Source organism: Arachis ipaensis, chromosome B2 (genome assembly GCF_059453495.1).
Source record: "Arachis ipaensis isolate K30076 ecotype BB chromosome B2, ASM5945349v1, whole genome shotgun sequence".
Taxonomy (NCBI): domain Eukaryota; kingdom Viridiplantae; phylum Streptophyta; class Magnoliopsida; order Fabales; family Fabaceae; genus Arachis; species Arachis ipaensis.
In genome coordinates, this window is record NC_142437.1 from 39,665,893 (window position 1) to 39,691,930 (window position 26,038).

The window sequence follows — 26,038 nt, forward strand, 5'->3', positions numbered from 1 at the left end:
GTTCCTTTGAAGGAAAACAGTTTTTAGAATGAGTAGAATCAGAACTTCAACAGAAATGCTAAGTTTTGCAAACTTTGCTTTATGAATCCAATGACAGAGCACAAGCTTGATTGTGCAAATTTTGCTCATGATTCATGATCTAGATTGGTTCAAGTCTGTGGTTAAAATGGTTAGAAAGAAAGTTTAGTAATCTAAAGCTGAGCAAATGGGTCATGTATGATTTTAATCCTTACAATTTCATCAATCAAAAGGCAGCCATTGATGGAATATATAGTCAGTCAAAAAGTAATAGTTATATGAAGCAAACAAATCAGTCTTTTTTCTATCTAGCAAGTTATTTTGTTGCTTGAGCTTTTTCTAAGCCCTTAAGGGTATTTTTAATTGTGGGATAAAAATGAAGTCAAAATTTTCATAAATAAACTTAATGCATAAAATATACAGAATTCTCCACCCAATTTTACCCCCAACCAAGCAAAGCCTAAACATGAATATATCTTAGATCTTCCCCACAGGAAAGCAGAGTTTGATTCTGAATTTCTAAGCTCAATTTATCAAACTTCAACATTTACACCAATGAGACTTTGGCCAAATATTTTTTCTATACTACAGAGTGATACTTCTAAATAAATATCTTCATAAAGCTTTGGTTGAAATTGTCAGAGCTTATTGAATACAAGTTGGAGTGTATACTATGGAATCCTTGTGCTTCAACACTGACTAACTAACAACCATAGAGGATGAACTAAACTGCCTATGAAACATCTAAGAAAAGTGTTACAAAGATTTTAAAAACTAATTCAAGGAATTCTACTTTGATTACAAATGTAAAAGCAAGATTAGAGCAAAATCTATCTGCATCTAAGCCTACAAATCTCAATCAATAGTTAGGACAAATGCTCTCCACAACCTTGCTACAAAACCTGAAGGATTGATAATTTGATATGTCAATTATCCTCCTAAGCACAAACTTTAGCAAATTCAAAAGAACAAAACTAATGTACACATAGGAAATAATTACTGACAAAAACGATATAGTCTTGATTGCTATGCAACTGCTAGGATCGAATGAACAGCACAACCACTCTCAACTTCAGGAGTATTAGTGCCTAATAACTTGCTACATAATTCTTTGAAGTGCCATGTTTATTAGATTTGTCCATGTGTTTAAATTTGTTTGCATTAGCGGTGCACGAAATTGTGATCATCAATGGCGCCAACAACTTGGTACGCACAATTGTAATCTCAACTTTTTTTATCACAACTCCACACAACTAACCAGCAAGTGCACTGGGTCGTCCAAGTAATAAACCTTACGCGAGTAAGGGTCGATCCCACGGAGATTGTCGGCTTGAAGCAAGCTATGGTCATCTTGTAAATCTCAGTCAGGCGGATTCAAATGGTTATGGAGAATTGATAATTAAAAGATAAATAAAATATATAATAAAGATAGAGATACTTATGTAATTCATTGGTGAGAATTTCAGATAAGCGTATGAAGATGCTTTGTTCCTCCTGAACCTCTGCTTTCCCATTGCCTTCTTCCAATCATTCATACTCCCTTCCATGGCAAGCTTATGTTGGGATTCACCGTTGTCAATGGCTACCTCCCGTCCTCTCAGTGAAAATGGTCCTGATGCACTGTCACCACATCGGCTAATCAGCTGTTGGTTCTCGATCATGTCGGAATAGGATCCATTGATCCTTTTGCGTCTGTCACACGCCCCACACTCGCGAGTTTGAAGCTCGTCACAGTCATCCCATCCCAGTTCCTACTCGGAATACCACAGACAAGGTTTAGATTTTCCGGATCTCAAGAATGCTGCCAATTGATTCTCGCCTATACCACGAAGACTCTAATTTCATGGAATGGAGGACTCGGTTGTCAGGCGAGGCAACCATGCGTCATGAACCAGAAGGCTAAAAGATAAACATTCAAGCTTGATTGCATGTAGAACGGAGGTGGTTGTCAGGCACGCGTTCATAGGGAAGAATAGTGATGAGTGTCACATAATCATCACATTCATCATGTTCTTGGGTACGAATGAATATCTTAGAACAAGAAGTAGGCGTGAATTGAATAGAAAACAGTAGTAATTGCATTAATTCTTGAAGAACAGCAGAGCTCCACACCTTAATCTATGGTGTGTAGAAACTCCACCATTGAAAATACATAAGAACAAAAGGGTCTAGGCATGGCCGTGAGGCCAGCCCTCAAACGTGAAAAGGTCTATCAAAAGTATGAAAATACAATAGCAAAAGGTCCTATTTATAGAAAACTAGTAGCCTAGGATTACAGAAATAAGTAATTAATGCAGAAATCTTCTTTCGGGCCCATTTGGTGTGTTCTTGGGCTGAGCATTGAAGCTTCCGTGTGTAGAGACTTTTCTTGGATTTAAACGCCAGCTTTTGTGCCAGTTTGGGCGTTTAACTCTAGCTTTTTTGCTAGTTCTGGCGTTTTGACGCCAGAATTCTTAAAGTGACTTGGAACGCCTATTTGAGCCATCAAATCTTGGACAAAGTATGAACTATTATATATTGCTGGAAAGCCCAGGATGTCTACTTTCCAACGCAATTGAGAGCGCATCAATTGGGCTTCTGTAGCTCCATAAAATCCACTTCGAGTGAAGGGAGGTCAGAATCCAACAGCATCTGCAGTCCTTTTTCAGCCTCTGAATCAGATTTTTGCTCAGGTCCCTCAATTTCAGCCAAAAAATACCTAAAATCACAGAAAAATATAGAAACTCATAGTAAAGTCCAGAAATGTGAATTTTATTTAAAAACTAATAAAAATATAATAAAAACTAACTAAAATATACTAAAAACATACTAAAAACAATAAAAGCGTATAAATTATCCGCTCATCACAACACTGGTGCGGTATTTTACAACCACACTTACTAACCGGCAAGTGCACCAGGTCGTACCAAGTAATACCTTACGTGAGTAAGGGTCGATCCCACGAGGATTGATGGATTAAGCAACAATAGCGTTTGATAGGATTAGTTAGACAAGCAGAAAATAGTGTTTGAGATGCAGTATAAAAGACATTAAACAATATCAAAAATATTGAAGAAGGGCAAGTAATTAAGTTGGGAATAATATATGGAGAAGACAGTTAAGGTTTTAGAGTTATCTATTTTCCTGATTGACTTTTCTTATTAACTATTTTAATCATGCAAGATTTAATTCATGGCAAACTATTTGTGACTAGACCCTAATCCCTTAGACCTTCCTAGTCTCCTCTAAAATTCATCAACTGCCAATTCCTTGTCAATTAATTCCAATTAGAGGGTGATGATCAAATTCTAGTTTATATGCCACAAGAATCCTAATTATCCAAAAATAAAGGGATTATATGTCACGTATCCCGTTAAATACAAACAATTAGAAATTCAGGATAATATGTTTTCAAGCTATTATTCAAGTAAAGAGCTTTTCCAAGTTTTACAAGAATTCAAATAGAACATGGGTCATACTTCCGTTCCACCCAGATTCATAAGATAAAGAACGAAAACAATTATTGAAATATAAATCAAAACATGAATTAAAATAGAAAAATAATATTATCAATCCATACAATAGACAGAGCTCCTAACCTTAACAGTGGAGGATTAGTTGCTCATGGAATACGGAATATAAATTTGTATGGAATAATGTTGTGGAATCTCCCTCTGGACCTCTCCAAAGGAAGGAAAGTTTCTCCCTTTTTATAACTAATCCTAATAAATTTAAAATCTAATATCTAAAACTAAAAATTAAAATAATATCTTTTCCTAGAATTAAAATTTGAATTTAAATTTGAATTAATTTAAATAATCAAATCTTCAATGGATGGATGGGGACCACTTGAATTGTCCATTATGCAGATTCTAATCTGTTTTTTCGGGGCTGAAAATTGAGTTAAAACAGCCCAGAAATTGACCTAGCATTTTCTATCAATTCTGCAGATCGCTCATGTGACGCGTCCGCGTCGTCCACGCGTTCGCGTCATTTGTGCAGATTCCAGTCCACGTGATCGTGTCAGGCACGCGATCGCGTCATTGCGATTTCCTCCATTCCGCGCGGTCGCGTGAGCCATGCGTCCGCGTCGGTATTCGCTGGTCATCTCCTTGGCTTCTTCTCTTTCTCTGCAGAAACTCCATCAAATTCCGCCAAATGCTACCTAAAATAAATAGTATTGTACAAAACTCAAAATAGCATCCATAGTGGCTAAAATATAATTAATTCTTAATTAAATTCAACAATTTAGATGCAAATTCACTAGGAAAAGATAGACAAGATGCTCACGTATCACAACACCAAACTTAAACTGTTGCTTGTCCTCAAGCAACCAAAACTAATATAAGCTTAGGATGTGAATTTGCATGAGAATGAGAGTTCGATTAAGCCCATGTCTTCTCTTATAGTGGGGTTTACAACTGCAATCCTGAACAGTTTTGGCATCTCACTTTATCCTTTGAAGTTCAGAATGATTGGCATCCATAGGAACTCAGAATTCAGATAGTGTTATTGACTCTCCTAGTTCAGTATGTTGATTATTGAACACAGCTACTTTATGAGTCTTGGCTGTGATCCTAAACATTTTGTTTTCCAGTATTACCACCGGATACAAAAATGCCACAAACACATAACTGGGTGAACCTTTTCAGATTGTGACTCAGCTTTGCTGGAGTCCCCAGTTAGAGGTGCCCAGAGTTCTTAAGCACACTCTTTTTGCTTTGGATCACGACTTTAACCGTTCAGTCTCAAGCTTTTCACTTGACACCTTCACGCCACAAGCACATGGTTAGGGACAGCTTGATTTAGCCGCTTAGGCCAGGATTTTATTCCTTAGGGCCCTCCTATCCATTAATGCTCAAAGTCTTGGATCCTTTTTTACCCTTTGCCTTTAGTTTAAAGGGTTATTGTTTTTTTTCTGCTTGCTTTTTCTTTTTCTTTTTTTTTTCTGCTTGCTTCTCTTTTTTTTTCGCAAGCTTTGTGTTTTTCGCTGCTTTTTCTTGCTTCAAGAATCAATTTTATGATTTTTCAGATTATCAATAACATTTCTCTTTGTCATCATTCTTTTAAGAGCCAACAATTTTAACATTCATAAACTTCATTATCAAAATTATGCACTGTTCAAGCATGCGTTCAGAAAAAAAAAATACCACCACATCTCAGTAAATCAAACTATTCTTAAAATTAACTCAATTTCTCATGCAACACATCACTTCTTTTTCTTTTCTTTTTAGAATCAAGTTCAGTGAGTGGTACATGAAACATCTTTTCAGTCATTAAAGCAATTAAAAGAAAACTAAACTAGTCCTAGGATTCTAACTAATAAAGGATCATGCAACAAACAAAGCAAAATAATAGGAAACCGGAACATAACATAGAAAAAGAGGGGAGGAATAAAAAATGAAAGGAACTCAACCACCTTAATTATCCGCTTTATTCTTCAGGTTGTGCTCCTTCGCGAAGATGATTCGCCTCCCTTTTGTACTAGAAAACCTATAGCGCAGCGTCAACACCAAACTTTAGAGGTTTGCTTGTCCTCAAGCAAAGAAGAACTGAAAATAGAAGAGACAAATATTAAAATGAAAGAAAAAAATAAAAGGATAAGAGAATAAGAGAGAATTATGATTGGGAGAGAGAGAGAAAGAAAACTGGGCGGTGCAAGCGACGCGTTCGCGTGCAGCACGCGATCGCGTACGTCGCGCATTCTTCATAATGACGCGATAGCGTCAGGCACGCGTTCGCGTGACCAAATTTGTGCTTTTAGCACACTTCTTGCCCCAAGCTGGCACAACTCTCTGCCCAAACGCTCTTTTACGTCGAATTTGCAGGTCACGCGATCGCGTCGGTGACGCGACCGCGTGAATGACAAAAATCACAAACGACGCAAACGCGTGAGGTACGCGATTGCGTGGGATTGTTTGTGCGAAAGGCTCTATTCTGGCGCCACTCTCGCGCAACTCTCTGTAACTTTTTATTTTTTTCTTGCACCCCTAGATGACGTGTTCGCGTCAGCGACGCTGGCGCGTCGGATGCTTTTTTTTTTTTAATTATAGCTTGAGGTGTTCGGTTCCTGGAAGAACATAGCTGCATGATCAGAAAATTAGTAAGAACTCAAAAAAAAATAAATAAATAAAATAACTAAGAAAACTACTACTACGAAAAATAGCTAAGGATACGAATTTATCGGGTTGCCTCCCGACAAGCGCTTCTTTATCGTCACTAGCTTGACGGTCAGCTCCTCTAAGGAGGAGGATCATAGGGGCTCAGCTCTTCACCCCTTACTTTGAACTTCTTTCCTGTGTCTCCATAACTTAGCTCAATATGCTCCAGAGAGAGGATTTTGATTACTGTATAAACCCATGCTGGATTGCTGGTCAACACCACCTTCATTCCTGGGGAGAAACCTTCAGTGGGGATCTTTTTGTTTCTCCATCCTCTGGGTATTTTTTTCTTTTTGGGGACCTCCTCTTTGGTGGATGATGCAGTTTCAACACCAAACTTAGGTTTGATATCAGGCGGAATTTTATCGGCTGTCACCACAGGAGGTTTGAGTTGCGAATTCTGCTGTGCATCATCAGGGAGTTCTTGAAGGTTTGGATCAATAAGCTCAGCCTGCATGCACCTCTCTTCTTCACCTGTTGAATGTACATCTTTGAAGACATGAAAGACCAGTTGCTCATTATGCACTCTAAGCACTAATTCACCCACTTCTACATCAATCAGAGCTCTTCCAGTGGCTAGGAATGGTCTTCCTAGAATTATAGAGGCATTCTCATCCTCCCCTGTATCAAGAATCACAAAATCTGCTGGGAGGAAGAACTTACCCACTTTGACCAAGATATTCTCCACTAATCCGTATGCCGGCTTCATAGATTTGTCCGCCATCTGTAATGCTATCTTTGTGGGTTGTGCCTCTTGGATCTGCAGCTTCTTCATCACAGACAAGGGCATTAAATTGATGCTTGCTCCCAAATCACATAAAGCTTTCTCAAAGGTTGTGCTCCCAATAGTGCATGGAATTTGAAAGCTCCCTGGATCTGGCATCTTTCTTGGTAAGTTATTCTGAATTACAGCACTACATTCCTTAGTCAAGACTACTGTTTTATCTCCCTTTAAACGCTTTTTCTTTGACAACAGCTCCTTCATGAACTTGACATAGATAGGCATTTGCTCCAAAACCTCAGCAAAAGGAATATTGATTTGTAACTTTCTGAAGATTTCCAAGAACTTTGAGAACTGTTTGTCCTTGGTCTCCTTTTGAAGTCTCTGAGGATATGGCATTTTAGGCTTGTATTCAGGAGCCTTTGGCAAAGTAGGATAAGTGTCAAGAGAGTCTGGGAATGGGTTGTCCGCACGCTTTGGAGGGGCGTGTTCTACTTCTTCCTTCTTCTCCTCTGGAGCTTCCTTTTCAACTAGCTCTTCATTGGCCTTGGTCTCAGAGCCAGCTACTTTACCACTTCTTAATTGAATACCCTTGCAATCTTCTCCTGGGTTCACCACTGTATCACCTTGAACTATACTTGCAGACCTCTCAAGTATTTGCTTGCTTAGTTGGCCCACTAGCACCTCTAAGTTTCTAATGGAGGCCTTGGTTTCCTGCATAAATTGTGCTTCCGCACTTGCCACTTGTTCACTTATTATGGTGATAGCCTTGCATTCCTCTCTTGGATTTGGAATTGTGTTACCAGGAAGGCTATTAGTGGTCCTCTGATCAATTTCATTGACCTTTGTGGCTAATTGACCCATTTGAATTTCCAGGTTCTTGATGGATGCTCTGGTTTCCTGTCTAAAACCTGTCAATATTGCTTCCAAATCATTGTTCTGCTGGAAACCGTCCTGAGAACTATTGTTGACGTTCTGAGGTCTTTGAGGTTGGTCCCTCCATCCAAAATTTGGGTAATTCCTCCATCCCTGGTTGTATGTCTTAGAATATGGATCATTGTTGGGATTTCTAGGACCACTCCCCATGTAATTCACCTGTTCAGAAGAAGGTTGAGCATAATCATAATTATCATTTTGCATAAAGTTACCTGCCATGTCATAGGAGACTTCCTGTGGTGGATTTTGGGTGTTGATAGCTGAGACTTGCATGCCATCCATCTGTTGAGTAAGTAGATTTATTTACTGAGACATCAGCTTATTCTGAGCAAGAAGAGCATTAACAGCTTCTACTTCCAACACACCTCTCTTTTGAGAGGTCTCAGAGTTCACAGGATTCCTGTTAGATGAGTAGAGATATTGGTTGCTTGCAACTAATTCAATCAGCTCAATAGTCTCCTCTGGTGTCTTCTTCTTGTGCAATGAACCGCCTGCAGAGGTATCTAAGCTCATCTTTGACATCTCTCCTAAGCCTTCATAAAAAATATCCAGTTGGGTCCACTTGGAGAACATGTCAAGAGGGCATTGCCTAGTCAGTAGCTTGTATCTCTCCCAAGCTTCATAAAGAGTTTCACCCTCCTTCTGCTTGAAGGTCTGAACCTCCAACCTAAGCTTAGTCAGCTTCTTTGGTGGAAAAAATTTAGTGAGAAACTCTGTAACAACCTTTTCCCAAGTATTCAAACTCTCTTTTAGTTGGGAATCTAGCCATAGCTTTGTTTTATCCCTCAAAGCAAATGGGAAAAGCATGAGTTTGTACACCTCTAGGTTTACTCCATTTGTCTTCACAGTATCACATATCTGTAGAAAATCAGAAATAAATTGATTTGGATCTTCATGAGGAAGTCCATGATACTGGCAGTTTTGTTGCACCAGGGTGACCAATTGTGGCTTCAACTCAAAGTTGTTTGCAGTTATAAGAGGCACCACAATGCTTTTTCCATAGAGATCCGCAGTAGGGGCAGAATAAGAGCCAAGCACTCTCCTCTGTTGATCATCCCCATTCGGATTTACCACATTGGCATTAGCATTATTTGCCATAGTGAATTCTGCAGCCTTGCAAAGTCTTGCTTGTTGTAAACGTTGCCTGAAAGTTCTTTCAGGTTCAGGATCAAAGTCTAAGAGCTGTTCTTTGTCTCTATTCCTGCGCATACACAAGCAGAAAACAAGAAAAAAACGGGACTCTCTACGTCAGAGTGCAGAGAAGTCCTTGTGAGGTAACCTGTGTAAAATAATAAAATAAAAATACTAAATAAATAACAAAAAAATTCGAAAATTTAAAAAAAAATTAAACAGAAAAATTAAAATAACATTAACTGAGTAACACCAAACTTAAATTCAGAAATTAAGAAAAGAAAAATATTAATACTAAAATATTATTTATTTATTTATTTTTATTTATTTATTTTTTTATAATAAAAATAAAATAATAAAAAAAGGATGAAAAACGAAACAGGGGAGTGGGGGTATAAACGAGAAGAAAAAAAGAGTAAATAACGTAAAGGAAAAAAAAATTAACGTAAAAGAGAAAAGCAAAAGAAAAAAATTAACGTAAAGTGAAAAGAAAAATAATGTAAAAAAAATGCAAAATAAAATTTAATAATAAAATAAAAATTTATATAATAAAAATTATCTAATCTAAGCAATCAAGTAACTAATAGTTGTTAATCATAGTCAATCCCCGGCAACGGCGCCAAAAATTTGGTGCGGTATTTTACAACCACACTTACTAAGCGGCAAGTGCACCAGGTCGTACCAAGTAATACCTTACGTGAGTAAGGGTCGATCCCACGAGGATTGATGGATTAAGCAACAATAGCGTTTGATAGGATTAGTTAGACAAGTAGAAAATAGTGTTTGAGATGCAGTATAAAAGACATTAAACAATATCAAAAATATTGAAGAAGGGCAAGTAATTAAGTTGGGAATAATATATGGAGAAGACAGTTAAGGTTTTAGAGTTATCTATTTTCCTGATTGACTTTTCTTATTAACTATTTTAATCATACAAGATTTAATTCATGGCAAACTATTTGTGACTAGACCCTAATTCCTTAGACCTTCCTAGTCTCCTCTAAAATTCATCAACTGCCAATTCCTTGGTCAATTAATTCCAATTAGAGGGTGATGATCAAATTCTAGTTTATATGCCACAAGAATCCTAATTATCCAAAAATAAAGGGATTATATGTCACTTATCCCGTTAAATACAAACAATTAGAAATTCAGGATAATATGTTTTTAAGCTATTATTCAAGTAAAGAGTTTTTCCAAGTTTTACAAGAATTCAAATAGAACATGGGTCATACTTCCGTTCCACCCAGATTCATAAGATAAAGAACGAAAACAATTATTGAAATATAAATCAAAACATGAATTAAAATAGAAAAATAATATTATCAATCCATACAATAGACAGAGCTCCTAACCTTAACAGTGGAGGATTAGTTGCTCATGGAATACGGAATATAAATTTGTATGGAATAATGTTGTGGAATCTCCCTCTGGACCTCTCCAAAGGAAGGAAAGTTTCTCCCTTTTTATAACTAATCCTAATAAATTTAAAATCTAATATCTAAAACTAAAAATTAAAATTATATCTTTTCCTAGAATTAAAATTTGAATTAATTTAAATAATCAAATCTTCAATGGATGGATGGGGACCACTTGAATTGTCCATTATGCAGATTCTAATCTGTGTTTTCGGGGCTGAAAATTGAGTTAAAACAGCCCAGAAATTGACCCCAGCGTTTTCTATCAATTCTGCAGATTGCTCATGTGACGCGTCTGCGTCGTCTACGCATTCGCGTCATTTGTGCAGATTCCAGTCCACGCGATCGTGTCAGGCACGCGATCGCGTCATTGCGATTTCCTCCATTCTGCATGGTCGCGTGAGCCATGTGTCCGCGTCAGTATTCGCTGGTCATCTCCTTGGCTTCTTCTCTTTCTCTGCAGAAACTCCATCAAATTCCGCTAAATGCTACCTAAAATAAACAGTATTGTACAAAACTCAAAATAGCATCCATAGTGGCTAAAATATAATTAATTCTTAATTAAATTCAACAATTTAGATGCAAATTCACTAGGAAAAGATAGACAAGATGCTCACGCATCAAACACCAAACTTAAATTGTTGCTTATCCCCAAGAAACTAAAAATCAAATAGGATAAAAAGAAGAGAATATACAATGAATTCCAAAAACATCTATGAAGATCAGTCTTAATTAGATGAGCGGGGCTTTTAGCTTTATGCTTCTGAACAGTTTTGGCATCTCACTTTATCCCTTGAAGTTCAGAATGATTGGCATCTATAGGAACTCAGAATTCAGATAGTGTTATTGCTTCTCCTAGTTAAGTATGTTGATTCTTGAACACAGCTACTTTATGAGTCTTGGCCGTGACCCTAAGCATTTTGTTTTCCAGTATTACCACCGGATACATAAATGCCACAGACACATAATTGGGTGAACCTTTTCAGATTGTGACTCAGCTTTGCTAGAGTCCCCAATTAGAGGTGTCCAGAGCTCTTAAGCACACTCTTTCTTTCTTTCTTTCTTTCTTTCTTTTTTTTTTCTTTGGACCACGACTTTAACCGCTCAGTCTCAAGTTTTCACTTGACACCTTCACGCCACAAGCACATGGTTAGGGACAGCTTGGTTTAGCCACTTAGGCCAGGATTTTATTCTTGTGGACCCTCCTATGCACTGATGCTCAAAGCCTTGGATCCTTTTTATTTTACCCTTGCCTTTTGGTTTAAAGGGCTATTGGCTTTTTCTGCTTGCTTTTTCTTTTTCTTACTCTCTTTTTTTTTGTGAGCTTTTCACTGCTTTTTTCTTGCTTCAAGAATCAATTTTATGATTTTCAAATCATCAAATAACATTTCTCCTTTTCCATCATTCTTTCAAGAGCCAACAGTTTTAACATTCATAAACAACAAATTCAAAAATATGCACTGTTCAAGCATTCATTCAGAAGACAAGAATTATTGCCACCACATCAGAATAATTAAACTGTTTTAAAATTTGAAATTCATGCACTTCTTTTCCTTTTCAATTAAAACACTCTTTATTTAAGAAAGGTGATGGATTCATATGACATTCATAACTTTAAGGCATAGACACTAAGACACTAATGATCATGTAATAAAGATACAAACATAGATAAACATAAAGCATAAAAATTCGAAAAACAGAAAGTAAAGAACAAGGAAATTAAAGAATGGATCCACCTTAGTGATGGCGGCTTGTTCTTCCTCTTGAAGATCTTATGGAGTGCTTGAGCTCCTCAATGTCTCTTCCTTGCCTTTGTTGCTCCTCTCTCATAACTCTTTGGTCTTCCCTAATTTCATGGAGGAGGATAGAATGCTCTTGGTGCTCCACCCTTAGTTGTCCCATATTGGAACTCACTTCTCCTAGGGAGGTGTTGATTTGCTCCCAATAGTTTTGTGGAAGAAAATGCATCTCTTGAGGCATCTCAGAAATTTCATGAGTGGGATCTCTTGTTTGCTCCATCCTTTTCTTAGTGATGGGCTTGTGATGAGAGAACTTTTGCGTGGTCTAGAAATTTGCGGATAAATCCTCGTTGCAAGTATAGTTTCTAAACCTTCAAAAGTCCTTTCATACAAACGTTTTGGGTGTCACAAGTAACAAACCCCTTCTAAAATTGTTAACCGAGTATTCAAACTTCGGGTCGTCTTCTCAAGGAACTGCAAGGAAGTATGTTCTTATTATTGGCTATAAAGGTTGTAATCGGGGTTTAGAAGGTGAGAAGCAGGTGATTTGAATGACAAGTAAAGTAAATAGCAATTAAAATAAATAAATACTGTAAAGCAACTTTTGGCAAGGTAAGAGAAATTAGAAGTCCAACTTAGTTATCTCTCTCAACAATAATGAAAGTTGAATCTAAATTCCACTTAGTTAACCTTTACTAAAGTAAAGGAAAGTCAAGGGACTAATTAGTTTGACCTTCGAATCCTATTTATTTCCTAAGAAAAAGTTGGGATTATTGAAGTTCAGTTCAATTAGTAAGATAACGATTATCAATTATGCTGAGTTTAATAATGTTGAGTTACTGATTTCTTAACCAAGACCAAAAAGGGAAAAGTAAAATTGTTGGAATAAAAATGTCCTTAGATGGAAAGCAATGGTAACACAGATTAAGGAGAAAGCAATCAATAACTGAAATACCTCAAATAATCATTAATTCAAATCTTAACATGGAAAGGGTTCATAAGTCAAGTTGGCAACATTTATAGGTACGAATAAAAGCATTAAAGTAAATATTAAACCTGGATCGAGAGTTACTCTTACAAACTAAGAGAAGTCCTAAATCCTAAATCCTAATCCTAAGAGAGAGAGGAGAGAACCTCTCTCAAACTAAATCTAAATCATGGAAAGTGAAAATTGGCAAGCTCTCTCTGAATGGATGCATTCCCCCACTTCAAAACCTCTGGTCTATGCCTTCTGGACTTGGATTTGTGCCAAAAAGGGCTTCAGAATTCGCTATGAGTGTTTTCTGCAATTTCTGGTGCGTGGCCTCTGTCACGCGTCCGCGTGGGTCACGCGGTCGCGTCATTTGGAGCATTTCCTTGCCACGCGGTCGCGTCAGTCATGTGACCGCGTCAGTCATGCGGCCACGTCGCTGCTGATTCGCGCTTGGCACACGATCGCTTCATCCATGCGATCGCGTGGATGCCAGTTTCTTCAGAAGCTCTGTTTTGTGCTTTCCTTCCATTTTTGTATGTTTCTTTTTCCATCCTTTAAGTCATTCTGCCTTAGAAAATCTGAAACTACTCAACACACTAATCACGGCATCGAATGGAAATAAAGGTAATTAAAATAATTAATATTAAAGCTTAGGAAACATGTTTTTCACATACATTACATAATAAGGAAGGGAAAGTAAAACCATGCAATTAATATGAATAAGTGGGTGAAGGATTGAATAAATCACTCAAACTAAGCATAAAATAACTCATGAAATATGGGTTTATCAGCTTGTCCTCATCAATGAGGGTGTCTTCCTCTATGTCAATTCCAGCCGAATTGCAAAGGTGACAAATGAGATGAGGGAAGGCTAACCTTGCCAAAGTGGAGGACTTGTCCGCCACCTTGTAGAGTTCTTGGGATATAACCTCATGAACTTCTACTTCCTCTTCAATCATGATGCTATGGATCATGATCGCCCGGTCTATAGTAACTTCAGACCGGTTGTTAGTGGGAATGATTGAGCGTTGGATGAACTCCAACCATCCCCTAGCCATGGGCTTGAGGTCATGCCTTCTTAGTTGAACCGGCTTTCCTCTTGAATCTCTCTTCCATTGAGCGCCCTCTTCACAAATGTCTATGAGGATTTGGTCCAACCTTTGATCAAAGTTGACCCTTCTAGTGTAGGGGTGTGCATCTCCTTGCATCATGGGCAAGTTGAATGCCAACCTTACATTCTCCGGATTAAAATCTAAGCATTTCCCCCGAACCATTGTAAGCCAATTCTTTGGGTCTGGGTTCACACTTTGATCATGGTTCTTGGTGATCCATGCATTGGCATAGAACTCTTGAACCATTAAGATTCCGACTTGTTAAATGGGGTTGGTGAGAACTTCCCAACCTCTTCTTCGAATCTCATATCGGATCTCCGGATATTCACCCTTTTTGAGTTTGAAAGGGACCTCGGGGATCACCTTCTTCTTGGCCACGACTTCATAGAAGTGGTCTTGATGCACCCTTGAGATGAATCTTTCCATCTCCCATGACTCGGAGGTGGAAGCTTTTGCCTTCCGTTTTCTCTTTCTAGAGGTTTCTCCGGCCTTTGGTGCCATAAATTGTTATGGAAAAACAAAAAGCAACACTTTTACCACACCAAACTTAGAAGGGTTGCTCGTCCTCGAGCAAAAGAAGAAAGAAGGGAGTAGAAGAAGAAGTAAATGGAGGAGATGGAGAAGTGGGAGTGATTCGTCCAAGGGGGGAGAAGTAGTGTTGAAGATGTGTGAAAAAGAGGGAGTGAAGATGGGTTTATATAGGAGTGGAGGGAGGGTTATGGTTCGGCCATATAGGGTGGGTTTGGGAGGGAAAGTGGTTTGAATTTGAATGGTGAGGTAGGTGGGGTTTTATGATGGATGGATGTGGATTGGTGAAGGGTTTATGGAGAAGAGGGTAGGATTTGATAGGTGAGGGGTTTTTGGGGAAGAGGTATTGAGGTGATTGGTGAATGGGTGAAGAAGAGAGAGAGAGAGGTGGGGTAGGTGGGGATCCTGTGGGGTCCACAGATCCTGAGGTGTCAAGGATTTTTCATCCCTGCACCAAGTGGCGTGCAAAATGCCCTTTTCTGCCAATCCTGGCGTTAAACGCTAGGTTGCTGCCCATTTCTGGCGTTTAACGCCAGCTTCTTGCCCTTTTCTGGCGTTAAACGCCAGCTCTGTGCCCTTTTCTGGCGTTAAATGCCCAGAATGGTGCCAGACTGGACGTTTAACGCCCATTCTGCTGCCCTTACTGGCGTTTAAACGCCAGTAGCTTTCTCCTCCAGGGTGTGCTATTTTTCATTTTGTTTTTCAGTTTGTTTTCTCTTTTTCAATTGTTTTTGTGACTTCACATGATCATCAACCTACAGAAAACATAAAATAACAATAGAAATTTAACATAGATAAGTAAAATTGGGTTGCCTCCCAACAAGCGCTTCTTTAATGTCAGTAGCTTGACAGTGGGCTCTCATGGAGCCTCACAGATACTCAGAGCATGATGATGGCCTCTCAACACCAAACTTAGAGTTTGGTTGTGGCCTCTCAACACCAAACTTAGAGTTTGGTTGTGGCCTCCCAACACCAAACTTAGAGTTTGAATGTGGGGGCTTTGTTTGACTTTGTATTGAGAGAAGCTTTTCATGCTTCCTCTCCATGGTTACAGAGAGAGATCCTTGAGCCTTAAACACAAGGGAGTCCTCATTCACTTGAAGGACCAATTCTCCTCTGTCAACATCAATCACAGCTTTTGCTGTGGCTAGGAAGGGTCTGCCAAGGATGATGGATTCATCCATACACTTCCCAGTCTCTAAGATTATGAAATCAGCAGGGATGTAATGGTCTTCAACCTTTTACCAAGACATCCTCTACAAGTCCATAAGCTTGTTTCCTTGAATTGTCTGCCATCTCTAATGAGATTCTTGCAGCTTGCACCTTAAAAATTCCTAGTTTCTCCATTACAGAGAGAGGCATGAGGTTTATGCTTGACTCTAGGTCACACAGAGCCTTTTCAAAGGTCATGGTGCCTATGGTGCAAGGTATTGAAAACTTTCCAGGATCTTGTCTCTTTTGGGGTAATCTCTGCCTAGTCAAGTCATCCAGTTCTTTGGTGAGCAAGGGGGGTTCATCCTCCCAAGTCTCATTACCAAATAACTTGGCATTTAGTTTCATGATTGCTCTAAGGTACTTAGCAACTTGCTCTTCAGTAACATCTTCATCCTCTTCAGAGGAAGAATACTCATCAGGGCTCATGAATGGCAGAAGTAAATTCAATGGAATTTTTATGGTCTCAGTGTGAGCCTCAGATTCCCATGGTTCCTCATGAGGGAACTCCTTGGAGGCCAGTGGATGTCCAGTGAGATCTTTCTTAGTGGAGATCACTGCCTCTTCCTCCTCTCCAGATTCGGCCGTGTGGGTCATGGTGATGGCCTTGCACTCTCCTTTTGGATTCTCTTCTGTATTGCTTGGAAGAGTACTAGGAGGGAGTTCAGTAACTTTCTTACTCACCTGACCCACTTATGCCTCCAAATTTCTAATGGAGGACCTTGTTTCAGTCATGAAACTTTGAGTGGTTTTAATTAGATCAGAGACTACAGTTGCTAATTCATAGTGGCTCTGCTTAGAATTCTCTGTCTGTTGCTGAGAAGATGATGGAAAAGGTTTGCTATTGCTAAACCTGTTTCTTCCACCATTATTGTTATTGAAGCCTTGTTGAGGCCTCTGTTGGTCCTTCTATGAGAGATTTGGATGATTTCTCCATGAAGGATTATAGGTGTTTCCATAGGGTTCTCCCATATAATTCACCTCTTCCATTGCTGGGTTCTCAGGATCATAAGCTTCTTCTTCAGATGAAGCTTCCTTAGTACTGCCTGGTGCAGCTTGCATTCCAGACAAACTTTGAGAAATCATATTGACTTGCTGAGTCAATATTTTATTCTGAGCCAGTATGGCATTCAAAGTATCAATCTCAAGAACTCCTTTATTCTGATTTGTCCCATTATTCACAGGGTTCCTTTCAGAAGTGTACATGAATTGGTTATTTGCAACCATCTCAATGAGTTCCTGAGCTTCTGCAGGCGTCTTCTTCAGATGAAGAGAACCTCCAGCATAGCTATCCAATGACATCTTGGACAGTTCAGACAGACCATCATAGAAGATACCTATGATGCTCCATTCTGAAAGCATGTCAGAAGGGCACCTTCTGATTAATTGCTTGTATCTTTCCCAAGCTTCATAGAGGGATTCACCTTCCTTCTGTCTAAAGGTTTGGACTTCCACTCTAAGCTTACTCAATTTTTGAGGTGGAAAGAACTTTGCCAAGAAGGCATTGACTAGCTTTTTCCAAGAGTTCAGGCTTTCTTTAGGTTGTGAATCCAACCATGTTCTAGCTATGTCTCTTACAGCAAAGGGAAAAAGCATAAGTCTATAGACCTTGGGATCAACCCCATTGGTCTTGACAGTGTCACAGATTTGTAAGAATTCAGCTAAGAACTGATGAGGATCTTCCAATGGAAGTCCATGAAACTTGCAATTCTGTTGCATTAGAGAAACTAATTGAGGCTTAAGCTCAAAGTTGTTTGCTCCAATGGCAGGGATTGAGATGCTTCTCCCATAGAAGTCAGGAGTAGGTGCAGTAAAGTCACCAAGCACCTTCCTTGCATTGTTGACATTGTTGTTATTTTTGGCTGCCATGTCTTTTTCTTGTTTGAAAAGTTCTGTTAGGTCCTCTATAGAGAGTTGTACTTTAGCTTCTCTTAGCTTTCTCTTCAAGGTCCTTTCAGGTTCAGGATCAGCTTCAACAAGAATGCCTTTGTCCTTGCTTCTGCTCATATGAAAAGAGAAGAAGAAAGTATATAATCCTCTATGTCACAGTATAGAGATTCCTTGAAGTGTCAGAGGAAAAGAAGAATAGAAGGAGAAGGTAGAAAGAGAAGAATTCGAACTTATCAAGAGGGATAGAGTTGGAATTGTTGATAGTGGAGGAGTGTTAGTCCTTTAAATAGAAGGATGTGAGAAGAGGGGAAGAATTTTCGAAATTAAAGTAAAAGATTTTGAAATAATTAAAAGAAATTTTGAAAATTTGATTGATGATTTTCGAGAATTAAAGTTGGGAAAGAAATTAAGTGATTTTTGAAAAAGATTTTTGAAATTAGAAATAAAAAAGATATGATTGAAAATTATTTTGAAAAAGATGTGATTAAGAAGATATGATTGAAAAGATATGATTTTTAAAAAGATATGATTGAAAGGATATAATTGAAAAACAATTTAAAAAGATTTGATTTTAAAATTAATGACTTGGCTAATAAGAAATTTAAAAGATATGATTCAGATATTAAACCTTTCTTAACAAGAAAGCAACATACTTGAAATTTTTGAATCAAATCATTAATTGTTAGCAAGTATTTTCGAAAATAGTAAAAAAAATGGAAAGAAATTTATTTTGAAAAGATACGATTGAAAAGATATGATTTGAAAAAGATTTGATTTTGAAAACTTATGAAAACTTGAAAAAAATTTGAATTAAAAACAAAATCTTCCCTCTTATGTCATCCTGGCGTTAAACGCCCAGAATGGTATCCATTCTGGCGTTTAACGCCCAAAATGCTACCCTTTTGGACGTTTAACGCCCAACCAAGTACCTTGGCTGGCGTTTAAACGCCAGTTTTCCTTCTTCACTGGGTGTTTTGAACGCCCAGCTTTTTCTGTGTAATTCCTCTGCTGCATGTTCTGAATCTTCAATTCTCTGTATTATTGACTTGAAAAGACATAATTTTGAAAATTTTTTGGATTTTTAAATGATGAGGAACAATCAAAATGCAATTTAAACATGGAAAACTAAGATCAAATACATAATGCATGCAAGGCACCAAACTTAAAAGTTTGTATACTAAGGACTATAACAATTTGAAAAATGCATGTGAGAAACAACTAAACACACAAAACAAGAGAATTTAAAGATCAGAGCAAGGAAATCATCAAGAACATCTTGAAGATCAATGACGAACATAATGCATGTAATTTTCGAAAATTAGAAGAATAGAGACATGCAATTGACACCAAACTTAAAATTAGACATTAGACTTAAACAAGAAACATAGAATATTTTTTATTTTTTATGGTTTTATAAAATTTTTTTTGTGATTTTTCGAAAATTGAGTGGATTCAAAATTTTTAATAAGAATTCCAGGAATCATTGCAATGCTAGTCTAAGACTCCGGTCTAGGAATTAGACATACCTTACTAGCCAGCCAAGCTTTCAAAGAAAGCTCCGGTCCAAAACACTAGACATGGCCAATGGCCAACCAAGCTTTAGCAGATCATTGCTCACAACAGCAAAATTGATAGAAATCAATAAGCTCTTGTGATGATAAGTTGAAACCTCGGTCCAATAAGATTAGACATGGCTTCACAGCCAGCCATATTTCAACAGATCATCATGAAACTCTAGAATTCATTCTTAAAAACTCTGAAGAACAAATAGAAAAATTTTTTGTATTTTTTAAAAAAAAATTTTGAAAATAAAAAGTAAAAAGCTTAAACATAAAATAAAATTACCTAATCTAAGCAACAAGATGAACCGTCAGTTGTCCAAACTCGAACAATCCCTGGCAACAGCGCCAAAAACTTGGTGCACGAAATTGTGATCATCAATGGCGCCAACAACTTGGTACGCACAATTGTAATCTCAATTTTTTATCACAACTTCGCACAACTAACCAGCAAGTGCACTGGGTCGTCCAAGTAATAAACCTTACGCGAGTAAGGGTCGATCCCACGGAGATTGTCGGCTTGAAGCAAGCTATGGTCATCTTGTAAATCTCAGTCAGGCGGATTCAAATGGTTATGGAGAATTGATAATTAAAATATAAATAAAATATATAATAAAGATAGAGATACTTATGTAATTCATTGGTGAGAATTTCAGATAAGCGTATGAAGATGCTTTGTTCCTCCTGAACCTCTGCTTTCCCATTGCCTTCTTCCAATCATTCATACTCTCTTCCATGGCAAGCTTATGTTGAGTTTCACCGTTGTCAATGGCTACCTCCCGTCCTCTCAGTGAAAATGGTCCTAATGCGCTGTCACCACATCGGCTAATCAGCTGTTGGTTCTCGATCATGTCGGAATAGGATCCATTGATCCTTTTGCGTCTGTCACATGCCCCACACTCGCGAGTTTGAAGCTCGTCACAGTCATCCCATCCCAGATCCTACTCGGAATACCACAGATAAGGTTTAGACTTTTTGGATCTCAAGAATGCTGCCAATTGATTCTCACCTATACCACGAAGACTCTGATTTCATGGAATGGAAGACTCGATTGTCAGGCGAGGCAACCATGCGTCATGAACCAGAAGGCTAAGAGATAAACATTCAAGCTTGATTGCATGTAGAACGGAGGTGGTTGTCAGGCACGCGTTCATAGGGGAGAATGGTGATGAGTGTCACATAATCATCACATTCATCATGTTCTTGGGTACGAATGAATATCTTAGAACAAGAAGTAGGCGTGAATTGAATAGAAAACAGTAGTAATTGCATTAATTCGTGAAGAACAGCAGAGCTCCACACCTTAATCTATGGTGTGTAAAAACTCCACCATTGAAAATACATAAGAACAAAAGGGTCTAGGCATGGCCGTGAGGCCAGCCCCCAAACGTGAAAAGGTCTATCAAAAGTATGAAAATACAATAGCAAAAGGTCCTATTTATAGAAAACTAGTAGCCTAGGGTTACAGAAATAAGTAATTAATGCAGAAATCTTCTTCTGGGCCCATTTGGTGTGTGCTTAGGCTGAGCATTGAAGCTTCCATGTGTAAAGACTTTTCTTGGAGTTAAACGCCAGCTTTTGTGCCAGTTTGGGCGTTTAACTCCAGCTCTTGTGCCAGTTCTGGCGTTTTGACGCCAGAATTCTTAAGCTGACTTGGAACGCCTGTTTGGGCCGTCAAATCTCGGGCAAAATATGGACTATTATATATTGCTGGAAAGCCCAGGATGTCTACTTTCCAACGCAATTGAGAGCGCGCCAATTGGGTTTCTGTAGCTCCAGAAAATTCACTTTGAGTGCAGGGAGGTCAGAATCCAACAGCATCTGTAGTCCTTTTTCAGATTCTGAACCAGATTTTTACTCAGGTCCCTCAATTTCAGCCAGAAAATACCTGAAATCACAAAAAAATACACAAACTCATAGTAAAGTCCAGAAATATGATTTTTATTTAAAAACTAATAAAAACATAATAAAAACTAACTAAGATATACTAAAAACATACTAAAAACAATGCCAAAAAGTGTATAAATTATCCGCTCATCAATTAGCTTGCTTGAATTGTAACAGGTTCAAGAATTTGTTTCTTTGAAATTTGTATGTCTAGCTCCTAATATACTTCTTCAACGCCCACTGCACCATCAAATGATTTGTTCTTATTATCACTAAATCTTCAATGCTTTCAATTTCAGCTTCTATTAAGTTTGCTTTATTAATAACTTCAGACAAGAAGCACACTAATATATTTTCAGCATTTATAAGAAGATCTTTCACTCAGGTTACATTTTTATCATTGATGAATTCTGCATATAACACCAATAAATTCTATTTTCTTTTCTCCCTTGACCCCATCTTCCATCTTCCGACTTTTCTTTACAATTTTCTTAGCTCCTACACTTGATTGTTTGCACCTCTTTCATTCCTTTCAATAGTAATAATTTCTTCCCAAACTTCATTATCCTGTATTTGTTTATCTTCAAAGAGTTTTTGGTTCCTGATTCTCCAAATAATCCAAATTATAGTAAATCATAGATTAATCCACCGTCTTTTTTCGCATCTAACCACAATTTGGCGGCACCATGCCTAAAAAAAACATCTATAATTTTATCAAATTTTACCCAGCAAATTTTTCCTAGGGTTTAGGGTTTAGGGAACCATAAATTGAAATGATGCAACCACATGTATACATGCATCTGAATACTTCAATTCTAATACTACTTAGTCTCATTATTTGCTTAATTTTCGATTCTCTTTCAATTTTATATTTGCTATTCTACGTATCTTTATTTAGTTTCTTATCTCACATGCTGTAGTAGTTCTCATTTAGTGATTTTTGGAAATGACATACTCATTTAGTGCAATGACATGCTTTATAGTTTCTCAAGTAAAAGTTTACCCATAATGAAGTCTGGATTTTTTGTATAATTTGTTCTAACATAATAAAGTTTACCTTTTATCTGTATTTTTTACAACTAATATTGAAATAAAATTAGTGAGGAGTTTATTCTTATCTGTGTTATTATACCCCACTTGAATTTTAGTTGGATATGTTATTTATTGTTTGTAATCTAAAACTGATGAGTGAGTTGTTTCTCTTGGAATCGATAATGTATTTAGGAGTTGGTTGTGTGTGTGTGCGCTTTTTTTTTTTGTTAGTGGTATTTTTATTTTAAAAATTTTTTATGTCGTGCAGGTCACATTGTTAACTTTATTAGAAAACAAGACATTTATTTTAATTTCATTTATGATGCTAAGTTAGTTTCTAATCTTTGAATTATTGATGTTGTATTTCTTATTAGGGATTTAATTCAATAAATTAATAATGTTGATGTTCTGCTTTTTTTTTTCACCATGTTCTCTAGACTGAAACTCTTTATCTCTTATATTTCTACCTGTTAAATGATATATCTTTATTCAGTTAATGTAAAAAAACTATTGTGATTAAAAGTGAAAAATTCTGTAAAATTCTCCCTGGTGTAATATCAATTGATGGTTTCCTTAATTTGTTCTCTTTCCGTGTCTTTGATTTTTTGGGTTTGATATTCTATTCTTTTTTTTTCTCTGTATATTCAGATACTGATTTCTCTATTCCTCTATTGTCACAATGAAGAATTTCACTTGGATGCATCCGATTTTTTGTACAAATTGATAGGAAAAAATTGGTATTCATGGTTAATCCTCAGCCCATTGAGAGTGACACAATATGCCCTGCGTATAATGTTTTTAAAGTTTCTACACATGAGTTTATGTTAAACCTGATTGAACGTGTTGAGAATTGTGTTTTGAATGCAGTTAGTTTAGTTTTCTCTATTGACTTTCAAGATATTTTTTAATAAGTGTTTGTTCACTTTTTTAGTATTATGCGTAACAATGATATTGTCTTCTCTATCAAAACATATATAATTAGTGTGCTATTGTTTCGGCTTCAAATGTGGCTTCTATTGAAGATCCTGTTTCACATATTTCTAATCCAGTATTACCTGCTGTAAGTTTTCATCTCTATGTTGTATTTCTGACCATTATTCCTTGATATCGCGTTTTTTTAGAACTGGTTCTTTATTGCTTAAGTATTTCTTCCTTTATTAAATTTCAGTAAATTTAACAGATTTCATTTTTGTTGTCTTATTTCTTAGCACAAATCTGTTCGTGTGGTGAATGAAATTGTTTGCAACAAGAGATTGGCATCCACATACCGTGATGTACCAAGATCTACAAAGTAAAAACTTGAAGATGCCTTTTCTAGGAGTATAGATGAAACTTGGAATGATAATGAGGAGGCATCATCATCTATGAATATTTAGGATCAGATTCAGTTGTTGCTAATGTGATTTGCCTATAATGTTCAGTTACAATGTGTGATTTAGTTTCTTTGTGTTAAAGATATGGTGTTGTAGTTTTCTTAAATTGGGTTGTTGTAAGTTGGCTGGACTTAGATATTCTGTTAACATTTTACTTGCTGAAGTTCTAAATTCAAATGTTTTCTTTTATTTGAGTAGCCTACAATTTCAGTTGTAACTTTGTTAGTAAAGAGTGGAGTTTATGTTCTAATTAAGAATTTTTAGTATATGACTTGCGGAATTGATGTATGCATTTCTAACAGGTGGTTTGGGAGAAGCAGTTCTCCCAAAGAATTAAGGTAAATATTTTGTCCTTTTTCTTTGGTCTTATATCAATTATATTTGATCATTTGTAATTTATTAGGATTTTTTCGGATATCTTTCATATATATATGAATTAACTATTCTTTTTTCCTTTTTATATTGGTATCCGAGTACACTGATTTCAAAGTGCTATTTGCGGTGGAGTTACTGGAATTGATGGAGTTGGTTGTGTTAGGAGAATTACTTGCATTTGAGATCTTAGGTCAATAAATTAGCGACTTGCGTATGTGTATGAATTTTTCTTTAATTATATTGGTTTTGGTTCTTATTTATATTAATCTTCTTAATTATGTTGTTTATATTTTTATGTTGTATTTGTTGTTGCATAATTTATGAAGTTGAACAAAAAATAATGTTCTGTAAGACAGGATTTCTATAGCCAATTTTAAGATGTGCTCATCAAAATTTATGTTTTGAAAAGCAATGATACTTATGCAAATAATGAAGATTTAAAAAAAATACTTATGTATTAAGTGGTGATAGAGTAAATAAATCTGTTACATTTAGTTAAGAATTGAATAACAAAAATACTTTTTATTAACGTAAAAGTGACAATTCAAGAACATTAAAAAAATAAATCCAAAAAAAAAACAGAAAATTTCAACTCGTAAGTTGCACGGATCTTCTGCTAGTATATATATATATATATATATATATATATATCTTTCTTATACTCCCTTAATGGCCTCGGCCAATTCTTTTTCTTCTTGTTAGTTCACATAATTAATTAATAATCTTTCCGTTTCTTATGTTAGTTACCAAATAGCATTATTTTATGCTTGTCACGCTCATAATCTAACCCATGCTTTGCTATTATATGTGCTTTTGTTTCCTTAAATCAATTATGTAAACTAATTTATTATAGCAAAATCATATAATAATCTTAATTAATTCAAACTGAAATGATAATAATAATTATAACAATGATAATATAATAATAGAAATAACAATAATAATGATAATAGTAATAACAATAATAACAATAAAAATTAATTTGATTTTTGTTTTATCAAATAATTTTTTAATAAATAATTTAAATTTAATAGAATAAATAATAATTAAATTAAATTTTAATAATTATAAAATTTTATTTAATTATTTTTGTTAAAATAGTTTTTTTTAAATTACATCTCAATATAATATATTAACTCATAAATAGCTAATTATTTAATTTTTAAAAATTCGGAGTCTTACAACTTTTGTGATTTTTAAAAAAATTAATTTAAATCTTGCTATTTTTCAATTTTTATGGATTATATTAGATTGTTGATTTTTAAGTTTTTAATACATATGTGTTTAGAAGTGTTGAGATTTTTTTTTTATAAGTTCAATTATGAATTATGAGACAAATTATGGATTACGAAATTTTTTGAAATTTAGATAAGTATTTGTGCTAATTTAATTGTAATATTTGTTATTAGGGATATTTTAATAAAATTAATTGCGATAATGTTAATTCTAATTAAAGATATTTGTTATTAGGGATATTTTAGTAAATTTAAAAAATTAGAATAAATAATAATTTTAATTAAAGATATTTATTATTAGGAATATTTTAATTGTGACGATGTTCTAGTAAATTTATTATTAGAGGTATTTTTTGTAAATTAAAAAAAATTAAATAAAAAATAATAATATTTGATTAGTTTTGTATATAACTTTTTAAAAAATTTTAAAAAAATTGATATTTGGGGTATTTTTAGAAATAAAAAAAATTATTTTTATCTAAAAATGATTGATTATTTTGAATTTAGGATTAACTACCAAAAACTCTCTCGAATTATTCAAACGCTGAAAAAAATGCACCCGAATTTTACTATCGACAAAAGTGCCTTTAAATAATTTAAAAACACAACAACAATACCCAATAGTAAATATATATTTTTAAAAAATATCTTAGAAATTGAATTTTGATGTAATTTTTTACAAGAATAATTAAAAAAAATGAGATATTATTATCCTTAAAATTTGATAATTTTTTTCTAAGTATATATATTTTTGTGATT

At 35.9% G+C, this 26,038-nt stretch overlaps 1 protein-coding gene and 2 non-coding genes across 3 annotated transcripts; 2 read left to right on the top strand and 1 right to left on the bottom strand.

The window, feature by feature from the left end:
- Nucleotides 1–6,237: 6,237 nt before the first annotated feature.
- Nucleotides 6,238–7,743, bottom strand: LOC148573679 (uncharacterized). Its single transcript, XM_088504628.1, has one exon. The coding sequence runs from the start codon at nucleotides 7,741–7,743 to the stop codon at nucleotides 6,238–6,240; it is 1,506 nt and encodes a 501-aa protein (XP_088360754.1).
- Nucleotides 7,744–8,386: 643 nt separating this feature from the next.
- Nucleotides 8,387–8,490, top strand: LOC148573680 (small nucleolar RNA R71). The gene has a single exon (XR_015905864.1). It is a non-coding gene; the product is annotated as a small nucleolar RNA R71 (small nucleolar RNA).
- An 8,794-nt stretch (nucleotides 8,491–17,284) lies between these two features.
- LOC148573681 (small nucleolar RNA R71) lies at nucleotides 17,285–17,392 on the top strand. The gene has a single exon (XR_015906892.1). It is a non-coding gene; the product is annotated as a small nucleolar RNA R71 (small nucleolar RNA).
- Nucleotides 17,393–26,038: the final 8,646 nt, after the last annotated feature.